This window comes from Agelaius tricolor, unplaced genomic scaffold, assembly GCF_023055355.1.
Source record: "Agelaius tricolor isolate 1412-34295 unplaced genomic scaffold, bAgeTri1.0.p SCAF_14, whole genome shotgun sequence".
Lineage (NCBI taxonomy): Eukaryota > Metazoa > Chordata > Aves > Passeriformes > Icteridae > Agelaius > Agelaius tricolor.
In genome coordinates, this window is record NW_027269274.1 from 11019875 (window position 1) to 11040588 (window position 20714).

A 20714-nucleotide genomic window follows, 5' to 3' on the forward strand; every position below is an offset into this window, starting at 1 on the left:
CCAGGTACCCACAGCACTGGCTAGAGCAAGACTGTGACTAGAGGCAAACAAAGCAGCCCTTACACACATGGCAATAGCTCACATACAGCCCCAAGACACTACAGGAGAAAGCAAATGGTGTCAGTGTCACCTGCCAGGACATATCAACTCATTTATCAAAGGGCACTGAATCTTTAACTCCCACTGAGAGGGCAGAGGGTTTGGTTGGAGATAACACCTGAACAAAGCTTCTTTTTTCAAAGGTAGGCAAGTGATCCCTAGGTCTCATGGATACACAAGCCTGGCATCCCAACTCAAGGAATGGATTTCTCATCCCCTTCAACAGAAATGCCTCCCCATCTTTACCAGAAGACATCAATCTGTGCAGCCCCACAGAGTCTGTTTTAAATTGATGGTACAGATCCAACATGGATGTATTGTTCTGGAAGGCTTTTTGTTCAGGCTTCTATCACTTTTTTCTGCAGAAATTTTTATTGAGACAAGTCACCAACCATAAACCAAAAATGACAGTGGACTTGCATGTAGGGGTGACCTTGGCACACCAAAATGGGAGACAGCTCCAAGAAGGACCAAGGCCAATAGGAATAACAAACAAAAATAACTTTGCCTCCCATTCTTTACACATCCTAAATGCTTTACAAATATGAATTAAACGGGAAGTACAAGGACAAAAAGAGATTAATTTAAACAAACCAAACAAGATGAATGCCACACACAAAATTACAAGATTTCTGAAGTCAAGCAGAGAAAAAGGTGCAGTCAACCTTATTAATAAAAAAGGTATGTATTCAATGCATTCCTTTCCCACTTGCACAAATACTCTACAGCTTATGAATACCTCTTGTGCTACTTACTGCTCTGAAAAACTCCAAGCAGAAAAACGTTGCATATTAATGCACCCAGTGCTCACAGCAGTCCACAGCCGCCTAACAAGAGATAACGTGGGAGCTGGAGCTTAGGAAAATCCAAACAAAGAGGAGGCATCATCTACAGCAAGGAGTTTCACTTTATCTTCCAAGATTACCTTCAGCCTTTCTCTGCCGTTTCACACCACTCCAAAGCACTGCCCGCGTTTTTGTTATAGTGTAGCACTGCCCTTAGCTTTTGTCAGGTTAAACTCAGCAAGAGGCCAAACAGCAAAAGGAGTAAAACAAATATTTACTTGGGAGAAAGTATACAACTAATATGCTAAGTGAAATCTCCTGGCATCTAAAGGGTTCCAGGAGAGACTGCACTTCTTTCTTACAACATTTTTTAAAGGACCTTTCTACTACTTGGAGAAAGCAGGAGAAAGCATACACAGAATCCCCAACAAAAATCCCAGTTCTGAGCAGTATATATGTTACTTATTTACCACAACCTGCCTCCATCTCCCTCCCTGCTTCTCAGTAACAAATAAATGCATGAAAAAACATCATCTTGAGCTTCTCAAGTTGAGTGTGTCTCAGGTTCTCCCTACAGATTATTAGTCTAACTCTCAGTCTTTCTACCCAGAGGAACACTACAGTACAAAACCTCATTCAAAACAGTTGAGAGAAGACACACATTTTATGAAATAATTCAAATTACATGGATGAGGTGTAAAATTACTGGAACAAGTCAGAGTTAGAAGTTAACCACTTATAATAAATTAGCCTGGTCTCATTACTGGATTACTTATTGGAGATGAAACAGTCACACTGGAAACACAGGTGTGGAATGGAATGTCTGCATCACCAGCTCCAACCCTGCAATCACACCCAGTCACACAAGAAACAGACAATTCAAAGGAGCTTCCCCTCTCATTTTCCTGATTACCAAAATATTTCAGCACCCCAAAACATAAACATACATGTGACCCAAGAGACAGAAACACACAACTACAACACACTATCAGAGTTAAAGTGAGGAAGATGAAGGGTTTTACCAGTGTAATGATCCTCTGCAAGGAATTTGTTCAATAAAATTTGATTAAAATAATCTCTAAGAGGCATGCACCACACTGCAGGCAGAACAAAGCCCCACCACCTCTTCCCACACACACAACCCCTGACAAACTGACAAGGAAGGGTGCAGTGGGAAGAATATTCCCAGCAACTAATCCCAGCATTGCCTTAATCCCAGTACACCCACTGTATATATTCAAGTCTGCACTCAAAACAGAGGAATGCTGCCAGTAGCAGCAGTGTGTGGCATTTGCTCAACACAAGTCAGAAGTGCAAATCAAGTGTCAGGCACTACAAAGAAACAGAGAACCAAACAGTGATTCTGACACAGCTGCCACACACGCTCCCGGTCCCCCCGCATACCGAGCGCTGTGCACACAGTCCTGGTTCACAGCCCTCTGAGGATTAAACACGTGAGGAGAAGTTCCAAAAATGAATGGCCAGGATGGTCAAAGCATTTGGGACAAATACCCCATAACCTTGCTTTGATCACAGAACGGGTGAGGTCGGAAGGGACCACAGTGGGCTACCTGGTCCCACACCTCCCTGTTCAAGCAGGGTCATCCCAGAGCACATGGCACAGGATTGTGTCCAGATGCTCCCTGACTGTCTCCAGTGAAGGAGACTCCACAGTCTCTTTTCCCATCAATTCGGTTCTTACAGTTATCCCTGGACATTCAGTCACAGGCAGGAGCAGCACACTGAACTAGATGGATCCTCACTGTGGCACAGAACTGCTGCACTGTCTCATTTCTTCCACTGCTTTAGTAGAAGATGCAGGGAAAACCCCAAGAGCTGAAATACTGCAATCATTTTTTCATACATGCCTTTTCCTGTGAAAATTTTAATAAGACTCTCTGGAGAAACTGAGTTTCTCAAGATCTGTTTGAAATAAGGTACACCTATAGTTCACCTCATGCAAAACTAAAGGCAAAGCCTTTTTAGCATTTTTATAGCTTTACTGTTTCACAACACTTTGCCCTCCCATTATAAGCTATTCCATCATATAGATGGAATAACTGAGATAGATGGACTAAATAATTGTTTCCAACTCCCAAAAGAGAAACGGCTATTAGAAAATGAGCAGGTTTTTCCTTCCAATTCTGTGCTCTGTCCAGTAGATTACAGTACTCTTTCTAAGATTACCAAATAAAAGGATAATGTATTCACACAATCTGCTGCATTCAAGGGAACTACTGAGTTCAATTCTGGTCAATACATCTCAAAGACAGAGCTGCTAGGGGGAAAGAGCCAAAAGACAAACAAGTAGAATGAGAAACCTGGAAAAAATCATTCACACAAGCAGAGGCTGAAAAGGTAAGGACTGCACAGTTTAATGGAAAGGTAAAAGAGGGAAAAGAAGTCTGCAGATAATGAATAATGAGGAGAATTTCTTTTATCTCTTTCACATAAGAAGGATATTAAATGCAAAAAAAATATTTGAAACTGATAACAGAGAATTTATAGAGTATATAAGTTAACCTGTGGCACACACTGCCACATGATGTTGGAGGCACAGAGCTAAACAGGGCTACAGGAAAAATGCCTGAGATGCACAGAAGAACAATGGCACTAAATCAACTTTCAGTGAATAAAAGTACTGAATGAAAATAAACTCTTGTGCAGCCGGGCAAGTGTCTGCCTCCAACTGACAACATTTAGGAAGACTCTTCTCAAAACTGCTCTCCAAAAGTTTTCTTTGTCACTTTGTTTTGGTGATGTTTTTTTTTTCTTCTTCCTTCAAAGCCTTTACAAACTGACCACTGTCAGAGGAAACAGGATAGTCTCTGTGTTTGATTCACTGAGCAGCTCTTATGTTGTAAGGAGTATGTAACACAATTACTCCTAGCACCCTACTGGGAAGGTACTGAGTTTTTAACATCAATAGTTCAAAACGTGCTTCAAAAACAAATCTTTAAGTCTCCTGCTGAATCCTGTTATCATGCAGAAGTGGGGACAAAACCAACCTGGGCACAGGAGGGGAGAAGAGAGGGGAATTCCTGATAGCCTGATTCTTAGAAGGAGAAATTTCAGCTTGCTAACTCCACACTGAGCCATATTCATTCACTCCCAGTCAAACACCTCTGAACTACCAGTGACCACACTTCAAGTCACCATTCCCTTTTAAAACAGCAGAGAAAGCAAAATTCTATTTCAGAGCTCTCTCCCACCATCCCCTTACTGAGAGCTTTTTTCTAATATTGACATACACATACACAGATATATAAAAATATATCTAAGCCTGTGTTGGAAAGCTTTAGCACAGCGGAAGGAAAAAATATATAAATAAATGTCAAGGTCTGCGTGTATTCAACAAATAAAAGCAGAATTATATAAAAGCAACAGCTAATAAAAAAGATTGTTCTGTGCTGCATTTTCCATCTTTCCAACCATTATAGGAATAAAATTATCCTCAGAGAAGATCAAAAACCTTTTTCAAAACTAATACAATTAAGCTTTATTACACTGTTTCAAGTACATTTCTCTCCTTTCCCTTCTAGCCCCCACCACCTCCCACTCCAATCCAGACTAACGGTTGGAGGCATTCTTCTATTTTATTACCAGCAAAATGCTAGTCTTTAAGGGTCAGAAACTACCCAGTGTTTCAAGAAAGGAAAGAAAACCTGTTCTTTTTATCCATTTGCTTTTGTACACATAACAACTAGAAGATAGTTTCTCTGTAGCTCTGCAGTTTGAATAGGACTATGGGCAGCTCACCCCACTCCCCCAAGAAGATCCCACACTAAAATACCCATCAGGTTGTTTATAAAGGTGTCCCTGTAGCAAGGGACGTGGACTTGAAAACACAAATGACAACAAAAGATTTCAAAAAGAGGACAATGAAGCCTGGACACAGACTTCTCCCCACTCCACTGTCCATAAAGGACAGGCTCACAGGTTTCCCCTGTAATTTCCGCTTCACGAAACCAGATCTGGAGAGAAGAACATAATAGAAGCAAACAGCATGGGATCAAGAAATTGCAAAAATTCCCTTTGCGTACGAACATATGGACAACTGTGATAATTAGAACGATAGCTGCTAGATTGTTTGCAATTTCACTGAACAATCCCCATTATCTAGAAATAGAATTTAAAATACAAATGCAACACTGAGTGGTAGTTTTAATAGTTTATTTTTAATGAATTGTACGGATTAAAGTGTTGCAAAATTGTGTCGTGTGAATTTGCTCACAGGCATGTTTTACCATTGATGGCTCAAAAATGCAGCATGGACAGTCATACAGTAGGAGGGAATGAAAAGAGGAATAGATATGCCAACAGCTCCCCACCGTTTCTATAATCTACAATTTTCCCATGTTCCATACTCACCATCCTGCTACATATTGGTAGTAAAACTGATTGATTTCTCAGTCTCTTTACAACCCACTCTTTTCATTGTTTGCACTTCTTTTTAGTCACATAACACAACTACAAGTCAAATGTATGCAACTCCCTGTCAGGAGGTCTAATTGCTTCAAATTGGAGAAGATTATTCTCCACATTTATTAAAAAATAAAGACTACTTATAACATTATTTCATTTTGCCAGGAAGTGAAGAACACATTAGTTCATAAGGAACAGCATGGCTGCTCCTATTTTTATGGCATCAATTTTTAAAAACTCATCATGGTAAACAATTAAACAGAGAAGCAAATCCCACGTTTAGGGGAGAGATTCAAATCCCTAAATGGATTTTCAAAGGTCATTTCAGGCTTAAAAGATGCTTGACAGTGTCTCTTTAAATCATGTTTATTTCAAAGGCTTATCCAGCAAGAAGCAGGCAGTGTACTGCAGCACCACTCTTTGAACTGTTTGGCTCCCCAGAGAAAAATTGTTAATACAACTTTAATTCATATTTACAGCAAAATTTATGTTGTGGTGGTTGATTTTTTTTTTTATTAAGGAAAGGATTTTTAACAAAAGGAATAAAAACCAGGGCACTTGTTTGTTTTTTTTCAATTTAGCTTTCACCTAAATCCCATGGTAAAAAAGATAATAGAGTTTGAACTACCAGAAATCCTTTTTAAAAATCATCCAGTTAAAAAAACCTTTATCATTCAAACACAAATTGCTCAAAAGATTTGTACAGCTTTTTCATCCCTTACATAAGGGTTGGGGGGCAGATAAGATCCTGTCAGCTGACAGCTCCAGGTTGCAGCACAACACATTTTGGTTCTGTATCTTTTGGATCCACACAGATCCATGTCCTACCCCTGCAGGGGCCAGAAATGAAGACAACTCAGCCTTACCTTCTTCTCAATGCGGGCCAACTGCTCTTGGTAGAAGGCCTCTTGTCGCTTCAGGTCTGCCTCCCAGCCTTGCAGCCCCACAGCCTGGCAAGGACAACAAAACAGCAGCAGGAGAAGAAGAAATTAATAACAAACAATGTAGTACAAGGAAAGCACATGAGATACAGACTAAAAGGGACTTAAAAAAAAAGATCTCTGGCTCAGGACTCATGCACGGGATCTCCCTCAGTGGAAGTACATACCTTAAGAATTGCAGCTTGTTTTGAGCTATCCCCCAACCTTTGAAATGTTATTAGCATCCTACTCAAACTCAAACCCTTGGTTTTACTTCTTATTAAATGAAAACATATAATAATAGAAAGGTGACATTTTCCCATTCCCTTTTTCAGAACTCCATCTTATCCATGTCTGTTTTTCCATGAATCATGACAGTCATTACTCAAATGTTCTTCCCCTTACCTTAAAAAAAAAAAAAAAAATCAACCAAATCCCCTAAATCCTCCTCTTTATAAACCCTTGCCCCTTGGAGTGTCCAAAAGCTTCTAAGGATTAAATACTGCCCTACAACAGACATACATAGGACTATCCAGATAATTAAGTACCCTCTCCACATGCTCTCTGTGCATTCCCCATCAGTACCCTCAGAGTTCCTCTGGCTGGTGCTGCAAGAGGGAAGATGGCTGTCAAAGAATTTCTCTTCTATCTCACAAATTATAAGCATGGCACTATCAAAACAGTAAATCTGGTACTCATCAGCTAAACAGTGCTCAATTAAAAAAGTCTGTGTGGGCACAGCAACAGCTGTAGCCTTCTAGCTCCTTACAGCCAGCATCACTTAATTATATTCCCACTCCTAAACTGAACTAGCATTAAGAAAACACAACATTGATGGAACTGAATCAAACTTTTCAAGTTTAAAAATAACAAGCAACAACAGCAAGAAAAAATGACAGTTGTTCTACATCCCCCATCCCACCTCAAAATCTCTGGGGCCACGGAAGTTAAGAGCAGGCAGAAGACCTTTCAAAACCAGAATGATTAGCCTGCTTAACATGGACACAAGCCCTGCCAGGCCACAGCATCCCAGCAACATTCTCTTAACTTCTAATGATGGCACAACCACAGAAAATGCTGGTCCAACATGATTAAACAGCTGGGACAGAAATATCCCCGTGGGCTCAGACCTGTCATTTTACGGCCAAAAGCCATTGCTAACGAGAAAAATTACATCTGAAAGCAAGTTGCTGTGCATGTCCTTCTTTCTGCTCCCCTGCTGATGGAAATACAGTGGTATAATAGGGCTTAGAAGAGATTTTCATCTAGGCAGTGAGGGTGGTTGATAAGCAAGCAAGAAAAGGATTATATGAAATAGGAAGATTGTAGGGGTGTGGTGGTGATGCGGGTTTCTTTGTTTGTTTTTAAAGCAGTATTTTGGTTTCCATGTTTGCTATCCCAGAAAACGGGGCCAGGATAAGGCACAAGCAGTAGAAACTCATAACTAATCTTCTCTGTCTCAAAGGCACTTGATTAAAAGCAAAATCTCTGGCTGTGCTTTAACCTATAGCTGCTATACTACTTCCCACCTGCTGGAACAGGATGGGGAGAGGGATGAGAATGAGCTGCCCCACACATGCAGCCTGACAAAAGAGATCACAGCAACAACAGGGGCACCAATGGGCACTTTGTAAGCACCAGAACTAGAACCATTTTCTGGTAAGAGAACCATAGCTGTTCCTCTGAGCCAATCTTCTACACAGTAAAGAACGAAGCAATTTCAAATAAAATGAAACAGATGTAAGAAGGCGGGGTGGTCTGGTGGATGGCCAAAAGATCCCAATTCTCCTGCAGGTTTTCTGCATAACACCCATAAAATCAGATTACTCCACAAGTGGCTGTATTTCCTTAAGAGGAAAATAAGTAAGGAAGAGAAAGAAGAGTAAGACAGTACTGACCCCTCTGCATGACTCAGATGGAAGCTGCATCATATGATGGATGGAAAAAAGAAACAAAAGAGAGTCAAATAATAAATTCTTATAAACTCAAGAAAGTTTCTGTTTAATCTAAATAATTATGTATTTGTGCTAGTCTCCTGGGATAGTGGATATTCTGGAAGTACAAAATCAATAAATGTAACAATACCAGTGCTCAAGAGGCTTTATTCTGTTTCTGGCAATACATGGATCCCAAACCCACACACTCACTCAACTTTCCAACTTGTGAGTTTGCCAGACTCATGCACCAAGAAATCCAGCACATATATCCTTACAACCCCTCTGGAAGGGAACACAAACCAAACACCTGATCTCTCAAGTAGGGTGCTGAGATGCAGACATGTTAGAGGTGCTGCTCTGCACAATGACAACCCATGCACTGCCAAGCTGGCCTTGAATAATGGCAGTGAATAATGCCTCTACAACCATGCACCCTGCAGCACACAGGCATTCTGTTAGTCACTTCCCCAGGGTCTTGTAAAACTGAGGTCAAAGAACCAAAACTGGATCTCCTAACTGCAGACTGTAACCTCACAGTACTCCCTCAAAGTAATTTCTCCCACATTATCCCCCATTGTCCCACTTATCACCCATAATGAATGATGAACTAGGGGTTACAGAGAAACCTTGTACTTGCAACACAAACATATTTTCAATGCCTTGCTTGTTTTCAAGATCTGCTGCTGTTTCAGTGCATTGAAGTATGCAGAGAAACACTCTATTTGTGACAGATCTGCTTCAAAGTTGCTTTCTGTTTCCCTCTATCCCCAGCTGTTATTACTAAAAACTTTAGTACAATTTATGATGATGTTTGAAGTACAAACAGTATAGTAGAGCATGTGTCATCTGAAATATTCACTGTTCCAAACTGGGTTAGGCAACTAGGGACATTTTGAATGAATATAGGATATTTATTAAGAGTTCCCCTAGTCCTGCTGCTTATTCCCTACCTGAAGTTAGAAGCCTGTGATGTCCCAGACAGAACTGGCTGCTATGATTACAATTTCACAGGGGATTGAGATTGCAAGTGCCAAACAAAGCATCAATAGACTTTCTGAAAAAAGGCCTTTAGAACTAAAAGGAAGGAGAAGAGAAAACATGCATGATAACACACTGATTTGAAAATCAGATATCAGAAAGCTGCATTTCACTTCCAAGCTGCACAACTACACTGGAGCTTGAACATATTGTGCAAGAGGTGACCAAAGCCCAGACATGACATCTAGGATGTGTAGAACAAATAGTGTGATGTCCAAGAAGTAGGAACACAGATCCAAAAGAGAGGGAAGAAAGGACATACTCAGCTATAAAACACAGAAATGAACCCAAAACTTAGAAAAGGGGATGTATTTCTAAAAGAATATGTAGGCAATTGGCCGTTGCCTTCTGTCCAAAAGCTAGATATAAGATGCATTCAAGAAATGCTCAAGAATCCCCTGTGATGGTGCCAGAATTTACAAGGATTATATTCTTACAAAAGGACAGCAAAGGCATACTACTAACATGCTTCTACAGCTTCCATGGGCATGGATCCATGGACTGGTTGGTGCTCTTTCAAATTTTTCCTCTGCTTTATCTTCCCATTTTTTCTGCAGCCCAAGGTTTTTCAGGTTATCTCAGTGCTGCCTTGAACAGTGACAAAGAGCCAGGGCAGAGTTATGTGATTCTCTGACTCTTTCTCTCCCTTTATCAAGTAACCCATTTAGAAACAAACAGTGCAAGCACATTTCTAAAGCTATACATTATATACTGGCTCAACTAAAGGATTCAAGCACTGGCCTGCTAGCTGACAGACAGGCCAAAAGAAATATTTTACAAGCTCCTAATTGAAGTAATGAAATATTATCGGTTCATTCTCTATGAACAAAACCAGACATGGTTTTAGCCATGTCCTGAGCTGACACCAACATACCACACATCAGACTGTGCAACTGATCTAGAGCTGGGCTTCACTCTAGCTATAACCATTCCCAGACTAGCTTTGGCTTTGTTGCACCCCAAAATATCACTACACTTTTATTATTTTTAATCACAGTCCCACCTCATCACCTTGTTAAAAATGAAAACTAGGGCAGAAATCTGTTTGGGAAAAAAAAAAAAGGCTTATTGGCAGGGTCAGATGATAGTAAGGAACGTGGCACCTGGGAATAAAATGCAGTGTTAGCACAGCCCACAGCTGACAGCTACCACTGAGCTGTCTCTCTCCTCATTACTGTTTGGCTTCTGGGATTTGGGAAGACTCTTCTGGAGAACAGAAAACCCAAAAACTCTTTCTCTACAAAGGGCAATTCAAGCTAGAAGGAAAGGTCCAAACCTCAGCCTATGAATACTTCCTAAAAGCAAGTCACAGCACTTGGCAAGATTACTGCAAAAATATTTATCTTCTTGGCAAAGCACTTCCACCACTCACAGACAAACTAGCAAGATGATGCCTAGATAATCAGTCAGAAGCAACACAGGGAAATAAGCTACAAGGATAAAGCAAAGGATCTCAAGTCTATCAAATGCCTAGTTTCTACATCATTCTGTCCTTGCTGAGAGGAGCTATCAGCTTCCCCCAAAGGTACAGTTACATCTCTGCAGCAGCACAGCAGAGATGTTTTGGCTGGGCACCTCAGCTTGCCACACTTCACAACTGCAAATTCTAATACCTCATGCTTTCCCAAGTCTCTTCCAGTCCTGGTAGCAGTCCAGGTGGCAGGGGAGAAAAACAAATGCTATTAAGGACTCCAAGATGAGAAGAAGGAATTGACAGAAATTCACTGAGGAACAGAGCTAACTCCAAAATTAGCTAGCTGGCATGTTCCTGGCCAAGTCTAAAGGGAATGGCAGAGCTGAAAGGGCAACACTGAAATAGTAAGAGGCAATTTGTGTACTTCATACCCAAGACTGAATAGCAGAACTTTACAGGGAGGCTTGTACCAAGCAAGTAGCCATGGGGGAGCCTTGACTTAACCTCCACTGGCATCAGCAGAAATACCACCATTACTGTGGAGCTGTCTGCAATCACTATTCCAGACACAGGGCCTACAAAATCACTGGCTTTTTGTCCTACCTTTCATTCTATTGAAGGCAGGTGACCAGGCTCTATTTCAGAAACCAGATGCAACTCATGGCCTTAAAAAGCAATACTGGTATAACCTTCATTTCCTCCTGTTTCTGCTACTCTCTTAGCCAACAATACACATCACCAGATCAAGTTTGGTTTCAGCAGCTGTAAGCTACACAAAAGGAACCAGTGAAAATCTTTATGGAGGAAATAATATGCAATTTTCTAGCTGAACACCTTTTAAAATGTAATGACAGAAAATAAAATCCTGCATCTGTGCTCAGCAATAACAATCTGTACATGCACAGTAACAACATGACACTTGGAATAAGCAAGATCCAGACAAAAAAGAGAGCTTACCCAGGCATCCAAATCCACAGGCTTGGAATAAAGACAGCACAAGATAGAAAGGAAGGGAAAGAGAAGAAAAAGAGTAATCAGTGATTTTTGGAGCTGCCTGCTGCTGTGCACTATAGCTTTTAAGATGACAAGTTTAGAAAAGTTCCTTTAAAATGACAAGCATCTTAAGCAATGCAGTGCTGTCCCCTGTTGGGAACTGTGCTGTTAAAGCAAAACAAAAGCACATGCACCCCCTAAACCAAAACCAGAGCAAACCCCCACAGCCTGCTGCAGGACCCCCATTTAGGGTGGGAACTAAGCCAAGGAAGGTGGGAAGCAGCCAGTCCCAGGAGCCATGCAGGGTGCTGCATGTGTTAGAGGTGCTGATACACAACATGCACCAGTGAATGTGCCAGTGATGGGCAGACTCAAAAGGAGGTGATCAACAACTGTGCTGCTTCCAATTACATGCCAAGAACAAGTAATCTTTTAAAGGACATTTCTGAATGCACAAGCTGACCTACATAGCAAGTCATCTTCTGCCATGGACAATTTCAGAGTGATTCCTAACAGAAAGCCAGTTGTCTGATCAGGTTCCCAACCAGATTCCCCTTCATAGGCAACTGAAAACCTCTTGAGTGCAGAGTCCAAACCTCTGTCAAAGCCAAGCTGCCTCCACCTGCTCCTTTTCTTTTGCCCACAAGCCTATTTAAGTGTGCAGACAAGCAGATAAAACAGGCTGCAGTATTGCCTCTTCTTTACTTGCTACTACTTTTTACTTACACAGTAAGCCAGCAGCAGCAAAGCAAGTACAAGATGATAAACATTTCATACCCATAACCCCTCCTTTTGAACCCAAGGCATTTATGAGGCAGGCACAGCTCTCATTTGCTGTCAAGGGCTGCAAGCCTTCCCTGCCTCTGAGGGCTACCTTCAATCAGCAGCACATTGGCTAAGCAGAAACTTCAGAATGGCTGGCCCTTTTTCATTATGATTATTTATTTGAGGGGAGTTGGCAGGGCACAAGGAACTTTCCTCTTGGTCATAGTTCACTGCCAGAGGGAGCAGACAGTGGAGGGTAATGTTTTTATGGGATCTGTCATCATTTTAATGGCACACAGACACTACTTCATGTAACTGAGGGATGATGTGTTATCAGATATGTGTGTCGTCCATCCTCATCCTTTGCACCAGCTTAGAGGGTTGGAATTGAACATCTACATTTCAGCTGAGGGAAGCCAATCCCCCTTTCTGCAGACAGGTTTGATATAGCAGCATCAAGTCCTTGGCCAAACAAACCAATACACAACAGGTGCTTACTGGGAATCACTGACCAATCCTGACAAAAGCCTGGTTTGAGTAACATTTTTCTTCCTGATGATTTTTACAGTCAGGACAGATGAGTTTAATTTCATTTTTACATTTTAGCAATTACAGGTCTGTCCATCCTCAGCAGATGGACAGGAGGAACACAGCACTCTTCATGGTGCCTACTATTATTTCAGCAGGTAGGTCATGCACACCACTAACTCTTTACTGGATGTACATCTGTCATCCCTGGGTGCCTGAGCCATGAAATGACATACATTGCTGGTGGACAAACACTCACATGACAAAATAAACAAAAGGTACTAACTCAGTGACACTGGACAGGGGCTGAGAAACGAGAGCAAGGAGAAGGAACAGCCCTACCACCAATATGTGCCCCATAAGATTCTATGCACAGCAGCAGAATCAGGGTTTTAGAGAATATAACACTGTTACTAATCACAGAGCATCTCTTCTGCAGTGCTGCCAATACTCTGTCAGCCTTCAGGAGAAGGAAAAATTATTACTCCAAGAATAGGAATAGATACACTCCACTGAATGGAAACAGGAAAATTAGAATGTGTAGTAGTACAAACTGCTGCATTGGAAAAAAAACCAACCCTGACTAAATAAAATACACTAATAAAACAATATAAAAAGGAAAACTCAAGAGGGCTACTGGTTTAAGTTTTGCTAACTTCTAAGCCTGTGCCAAGATGTCTTTGCAGACCTGCATTTACCAGCCTTGGTAACAATAGACACAGCTTATCCATTAATCTTTCTGAACTTTAAGCAATCCATTTAAGAAATGAGCAATATCTGGTTTCCTTGCTCCCTAAGCGAGCTTCACTTCCAGCTCCCAGATGGCAGCTTACAAGTTTTATAATTCCAGCCCTGGGATACAAGTCATCTTTCAACACCCTTGGTCAATACTCCTGAACTCTTCTGTTGAAAAGGTTTTGTTTTCCTCTTCCAGATAACTCACTGGACAGCAACCACAGGAACCAGAATAAATACTGGACTTAATTGTTTGGGGTCAAAACCCAGTCAAGACATTCCTCCTAACTGTATCAGAAACAAAAGGTTACTGAAACAGGACCTCAGGCCAAACCAGCAGCCTCTGTCCAAGGGATTCATACAGACACTTGGAGAAGACTCTGGCTGGACATGGGAACTACAGGAGTAATACATCTGTGCTTCTGCAAATTCCACATCTGAGCATTGATTATTCCCACATTCACATCAACAGTCCAACTTCCAATGGCATCAAGAAAACAGCACCAAAATCGTATTTCACTCCTAAGGGCAATTCCCAGCTATTTTTCCCAGACTCACTACACTACATCAGCCTTACTCATCATGCACACCACTCAAATCTGTCACTCTCTGGGGAAATGCAAAAATGGCAGTGAGCAATCAAAACACAGCTCTGTGATTGGCAGGGAGGGAGGAAGGATCAGCACAGGGCAGCAGCCTTTGGAAGGACAATGCCTTTGTTACCTGACTGGAACCAGCTTCCCCCTGAGGTCCATTTCCTTGCCACAGTCAAGAACTGTCACAGAACAGATTGCACTGCAGTGTGACCAATGACTCAGAAATCCAGACTACCAGCTTGGTAAAGATCTCCTACTTAAGAACTCAACAGAGAGTATTTTTAGGGGCACTGCCAGCTTCAGGAGCGGAAGATAGAGTGGGAGATGCAAGAAATGAGAGGCAGCAGGTGCCCAAAACCCAAGGCAGCTGTTGGCAACAACTTTTACATTCATGTCAGTATCTGAAGAACTCTGCAGCACATATTCCAACATCTTGATGACCAGACTTCATCACTGAATGAGCAAACAGTCACTTCTTCCTAAAGCAGTAATCCAGCTCTAAATTTATCATGGTCCAGAATGATAGGAATTCAAGTATTTGAAGAATATATCTAGACATTCAGTATCCACTCCAGATTCTTCAACTCTTTTCAGTTTAGTGAAAAATTGAAGCAGTATGAATATTAAATGTAATGAGAGTCTGAGATATAACCAACTGACAATGGAGAAGGAAGAGTCACTGAACAGCAATCAATTTTGAGGAAAGGCTGCGATGAAATTGCTCAACTCTAATGCATACAGACCATACACAATTCTATAAACATGAAGATGGGAAGCAGCCAAAAAACCTTGGCCCTTTTATGATTCAGGGACAACTGCATCCTAATGCTTATGGCACAGCTACAAATACGTTTGCAATGGTGACGTTTCATGGTTTTCATTTAAAACAAAATTAAGAGAAACCTATTTTATAAAATCCAAAGAAAACCATCTGCTTTCATTGCTTGCTTTAATACTCCAGCCCATTTCCACATTCTCCTTTACCCATCACCATTTCTATACATGCACACATACAGTTTTCATTTTGCAGGCTGCCAAAAGACAAGGCATTCAATGGTTTTAGAAATCTTGCAGAGCATAGGTTTTCTAGAGATGTATGCTCAAGATGCTTATTTTTGACAGTAGGCAAGTCAACAACTTGCTCTAAATTTTTATCTTCTTGCTTAAATTCCTACTCTGCCCATTAGACTTAAGAATCTCCAAGTCCCTGACCAATTTAGGACAAAAAAACAAACCAACAACCAAAACTTCAAGAAAAGGCGTCATGAAACTTTGTATTAATTATGACTTTTGATCCCAGCATATATTTCAGACTGAGTCAATGAGGTATTTCTTGTAAAGCAAGAAACAAAGGCCACTCAACTCTTCTTGGATTATTTCTAGCTCATAATCATTAATGCAGACTCCCATTACACTAGCCTAAGGGTGGCATATGGCTTTCTAGGGATAGGACAGACGGGGGAAAATAACAGTTATGCATGCCTACCTCCCAATCTCACTGCTGTGCCTGCATAGGGGGACAGAGCTCTCTCCTGCCAGATTCCTAAATACCAAATATATTAACTTTGGAGTCAAACATAGTACCTCACACACCACCAGTGCTTTGGAAAAAATCAAGATGGCATTCATAATCAACCCAAGTGCCTCCAAGCAGTAAAATTTATGAATCCTGTGTGTTCAGATGGAATTCCCTTACCACATTTGCTCTCAGACACCACACACAATTTTTACCTGCCCCTGAAAAAAACAGATACGTGTAGGCACCAACCAATAGATACAGGCCAGCACAGTAAAATGAATACAAATTTCCTGCCACCAGATTAGAAACTTTTTTTTTTTTAATTTCAAAGTTATTATTGCAAATACTTTACCATTTAAAAGAAAAGCAGTTGACTTTGGGGCTGCTTTTTAATACAGAGAGACTGTTGTAATTACATGTTTTGTTAAGAAAATTCTTGAAAGCTTTCAGCCACAGTCATGCATCCTCTGTCTGTCTATGAATTCTTCAGCAGGTGGACAATCAGGTGCACTTTCAAAAAACACAGCTTGTTTTTATCCCTTTGACAGCCTTGTAAATTTTCCTCTTTTCCCTGCTCCTTCATCCCAGACATACACAAAGCACACTTTACACAGCCTTACAGGGTCACTATCATTCTGGGGGCAGATTCCAAGCTACCAACTTGCCAAGGTGTGTGTGGGAAAGACATACAGTAATTAACATTTAGTATAAATCATGTGGATTACAATGCCTTGGAAGGACCACATAAAGCATAGGGGACTCAAAATAAATGGTCTGGGATAGTCCACATATATAATCACACTTGTAGTAAGGTGTTACCTAAGAAGTAAAAACACATGGAAAGAATAATCAGATACTACCCAGGAAATTAAAAGCACAGAAGTGAGGAACTTGATCTCAACCTCCCTTATTTCTCCAATCACTTAAGACACACAGGCAGTCAGCACTAAATTTCCCAACAACCAATTCTGCAAAGGCACCTCCATCTTCACCTGCAGCATTGCCCTACTTCCTAAGCCACAGTGTTATGAAAAGGCTGCCAATTAAGTTGTGGTTTTGAGCTACAGACAAAATGTCCACTAGAGACTCTGATCCTTGCTTCCAAAGCACTTGCAACCCACTGTGTGTTTTAGGAAGAGAATACACTGGCTCTCAAATACACACACACTGGCTCCTCTCAAGGCTGTGATAAGAGAAAATGCTGCATGGTTGCATCTTTTAATGAAGTCCAAGTATATCATAATGAAATCATCTGCAAAAAGAAGAGTGTAGATTCAGCAACAACAAGGATTTGAGGCTATTGTAAAACTGCATTCTTTATTTTCATGTTGCAATCTCCAGGGCATGATTGTGTCAAGATCAACTCACAAATCTATGTCACTGCCAGCAAAATTCTGACTTCCATTTGATAGGACAATTTGCAAAGAGAAGTTTCCCCATTGTGCAAGTGCTTAATGTTTCTAAGAACTACAAGAATTCAAAGCTGATTCAATGACCATTTACTGGGCAATGCAACACACTCTTGCTTAAGGCAGATGGCTTGTAAAATTCAGGAGGAGAGCATTTTCTCTTTCTTTGAAGGAGCAGTACCTGGAAGTCTGTCAACAAGGATCATGAACCAGGTGTTGCTATTGTCAAGAAGAAGGTGGAGCAGGAAGAGTTAAGCATTCTGAGAAATTTTCCTTAAGAAAAGAAAACATTTTGCTGACAGCAAAGTTCCTAAAGCTCAAAAATTATGTCACATGCTAAGGAACCGGAAAAATATTTATTTCTGGACCTTTTAATCAAAAGCAAGAAGCTTGAAATTTAGCTTTAAAATAGGGTATGCTCTAAATATAGCAGTCAGATGACCTGAGAGAGCCAAGATTCATGTTCTATGAGTTTGCAAATTTAAAGAGTCAATACAACATAGTATCACAGAACCTTAAGACAGATTGCTGTATTTATTGTAGTACATACTAGTTAGAAACATATCTCCACTCTGTTTGCTCTGTAATTATAGTTGGGACACATACAATAATTTATTTTCTGTAGACTCCTTCTGTATGTTACACCTCTAAAGTCAATGAAAGTAATTTTAAGAACCTGTTGATTGATTGATTTATTGATCAAATAAGTTGGCCAGTGCAATAGACTGGAAATAACCAGACAGGCAAGTGATCTGATAAATATTCCTGGAGTCCAGTCACTATAGGCACTGAAAGTCAGCAGAATAGAAACCCTCAAAGGCCAGTTCAGGCTTCTTATAGAATCTATACTAACATTTGGGCCTAAAGCTTTATTCCTCATGCAGGCCTGCATGGTCAAGTGCACTCCCTAGCCAAATGTTTGAGATAACTCTGCAGAATCCAGTGGTAGCTATCAAATTCAGCAGAAGAAATTGGTAAAAGCAGGTCCTATCACCAGAAACAATGTGAGAAGAAAGGGAGGTAGGGGTCTTACACATAGCTTTAATCAGGAAGCAGACACTTCTCTCTGTCCAAGGGCATAAAAGAAACCCAGGCAGAGAATCATCACTCACAGTTTCCAGTGCTGGCAGCTGTTTTTTGGTGATTCTGTGGTCAGACTTCACCAAAGCTTCCACTGAGCTCCAGTTGCAAGAAGCAGCTCATGCCCCTGGCCAGCACTGAAAACCAAAAACTCATCTATCAAGTACTGACTGAAATGGCCTATTTTTTTTTCCTTCAAAATTTTTAATTGCAATTTAATGAGGTTTTCAAAGAAGCATGTTGGCAGCTTATCATAAAACTAAGCTGAACACATCTTGTACTCCTTTTACTCTGTCCGCTCAGTTGAGTGAAGAACTGTCATCCAACTCAAGCAAGAGGCAAATTAGGCTTTAACTCCATTGCATAGGAGTGGTTTCCTATGAGGAAGAGGAAAGGCACACTAACAAAGCAGGGGGCAAAGAATAAGCTTTCACTACCACTATTATTTGTACAATATTTTAGATAATCTTTTGGCACTGTGGTTTTGGGGAGTTTGCATTTATCCCCAGGACAAAGGTATTAAATGTCCATGTCAATAGCTTCTTCCACAAGCATAAAATTCTAGCAGGAAAAACACACGTTCAAGTTCAGCCAAAATAAATTAGCCAGATCAAATTCACAATCTCTCATAACCTCTCAACATTTCTGAAAATAAATGCCACTCTTAACAAAACAACCTTTAAAATAAAAACCTTAAAATGTCTATTTATCTCAGAATATTTTCCTTCCTGCCTGTCATATATTATATATTACATACATATAAAATCAAAAGAAAAATCCACTCAAAGAAACCAACACTCTAATGCTCCCTTTTCCATTTCATGTTTGTTATACACCCACAGAGATCTTAAAACATTTTAAAGGATCAAGCTCTTCTTCTCATTAGTACCACCATCACGTTGCTCTGAACTGTGGACATATAACCTTTTGCACCTTTTCACTCTATTGAATCAATCTCCCCTGGCAACTTCTGGTGTGGCACTGTGCTCCTCCTGCCTCCGGCTCCTCTTCCCGCACTAATGCTGTGTTCAGAACTGTGAAGCACAAAATTAGACGTTTCAAATTAAGCAAGGAGAGAGAACGAGAGAACCTTATTAAATCAACATTAGCATCAGAGTGTCTTTAAAAGAGAAACTCAATTGCAAAATATTACTTGTCTCTGTAAAGCTCTTTACATTGACAGAAATGAGACAGGCAGCAGATGAAGTGACCTTCCTCCATCCCCACCTTCCTCCTCACACTGGTCACAGAGCTCAAGTTGTAAATGCAGGATCCTTTTCAGACCACAGCCCCCAAGGAAGAAAAGCCTACCTTAAGCTCAAAGCACTGAAATTGCCAAGTAAAAAGGACAAGGTCTACTAACATGGTGCTGGGGAAGAAACAGGCACACACCAAATAGGGTACCAACCCACAAAGGCAGACTCCCTTCTCCTTCCAAGCTTTCCACAACATTAGTTTTTCTCTCAAGTCACATTAGGAGTTACAGCCAAATCTTCCTTTCTTACAACAGGACAAAGAGCCATCGCAGGTTTTAGCTTCCATTCTCAGTCCCCAAAAATCAAAAGTACTGACACAATGGTGATGATCAGCATATTCTGTTCCAAAACACCTCAACTTTCTGAATACAAATCTCTAGTTGCTGACCTGATACTTTAAACTCTTTTTTAATATTAATTACTGGAGTATCATACCATTCCCCTGTGAGGGATAATTAGACATGTTGTTAAAGACAGAAATCACCTCTAATACTGCATAGTCTTTAAACATGACTTTTCCTTGGCATTTCTTGATGAAGAGTTGATATTTGCACCTTGTGTCAACAGGAGGAGTGTACACACCTCACAGCACTGAGCAGCAGGCTATGGACTTGTCTGTCGGGTGCCACCTAAAACAGGGAGTGTCTTGGCAGTGTCTTTTAGGGAGGGTTTGCCATGTGTGCTGCTACAGTCCTGCAGAAACAAATCCTACTGAAACAATTCAAGAACAAAAAATATATATTTCAAAAGTCCCTCAATTAATTAAAATCAATGTTCAGATTTCCCATTTAGCTAGGGAATATTATCCTAAGGACAAGCAACATGAAACTAAAGCTCAGTTTCTGATAACAAAACAAAGCTTTCAAAGCATTTTTGGGGAAAACAGACAATACCCAAATAGAAATGGAGGCTGAAGGTTTTGATTTTTCTAGTCCTACAATGCAATGGAAACTTCTGTATCAGCCAGACACTACTGAAAACTCTGCATTTTGCCAACAGGTTTCTAAGTGCAGACTCCCTGCCAATAAATGGCAATTTGGGAAGCCAGAGGCACTGGCAGTTCTGATACCTCTTCAGAGCAGTCATGAAAATGACCACTTCCTCCTGTGACAACCATGCTCACATGCCATCAACTAAGCACTGGACAGAGCAGCTACTGCACCAGGGTAAAGACAAAGTGCACCAGGGAAAGAGCAAGGAGAAGGATAAAAAACC

The 20714-nt window shown here is 40.7% G+C and overlaps 1 protein-coding gene across 1 annotated transcript in view; it reads right to left on the bottom strand.

The window, feature by feature from the left end:
• CHCHD6 (coiled-coil-helix-coiled-coil-helix domain containing 6) overlaps positions 1-20714 on the bottom strand; it is a 108992-nt gene that overhangs the window by 65695 nt on the left and 22583 nt on the right. Inside the window, 2 exon segments of the mRNA XM_071439655.1 lie at positions 6176-6259; positions 11576-11596. Coding sequence (XP_071295756.1) covers positions 6176-6259; positions 11576-11596 — 105 coding nt within the window.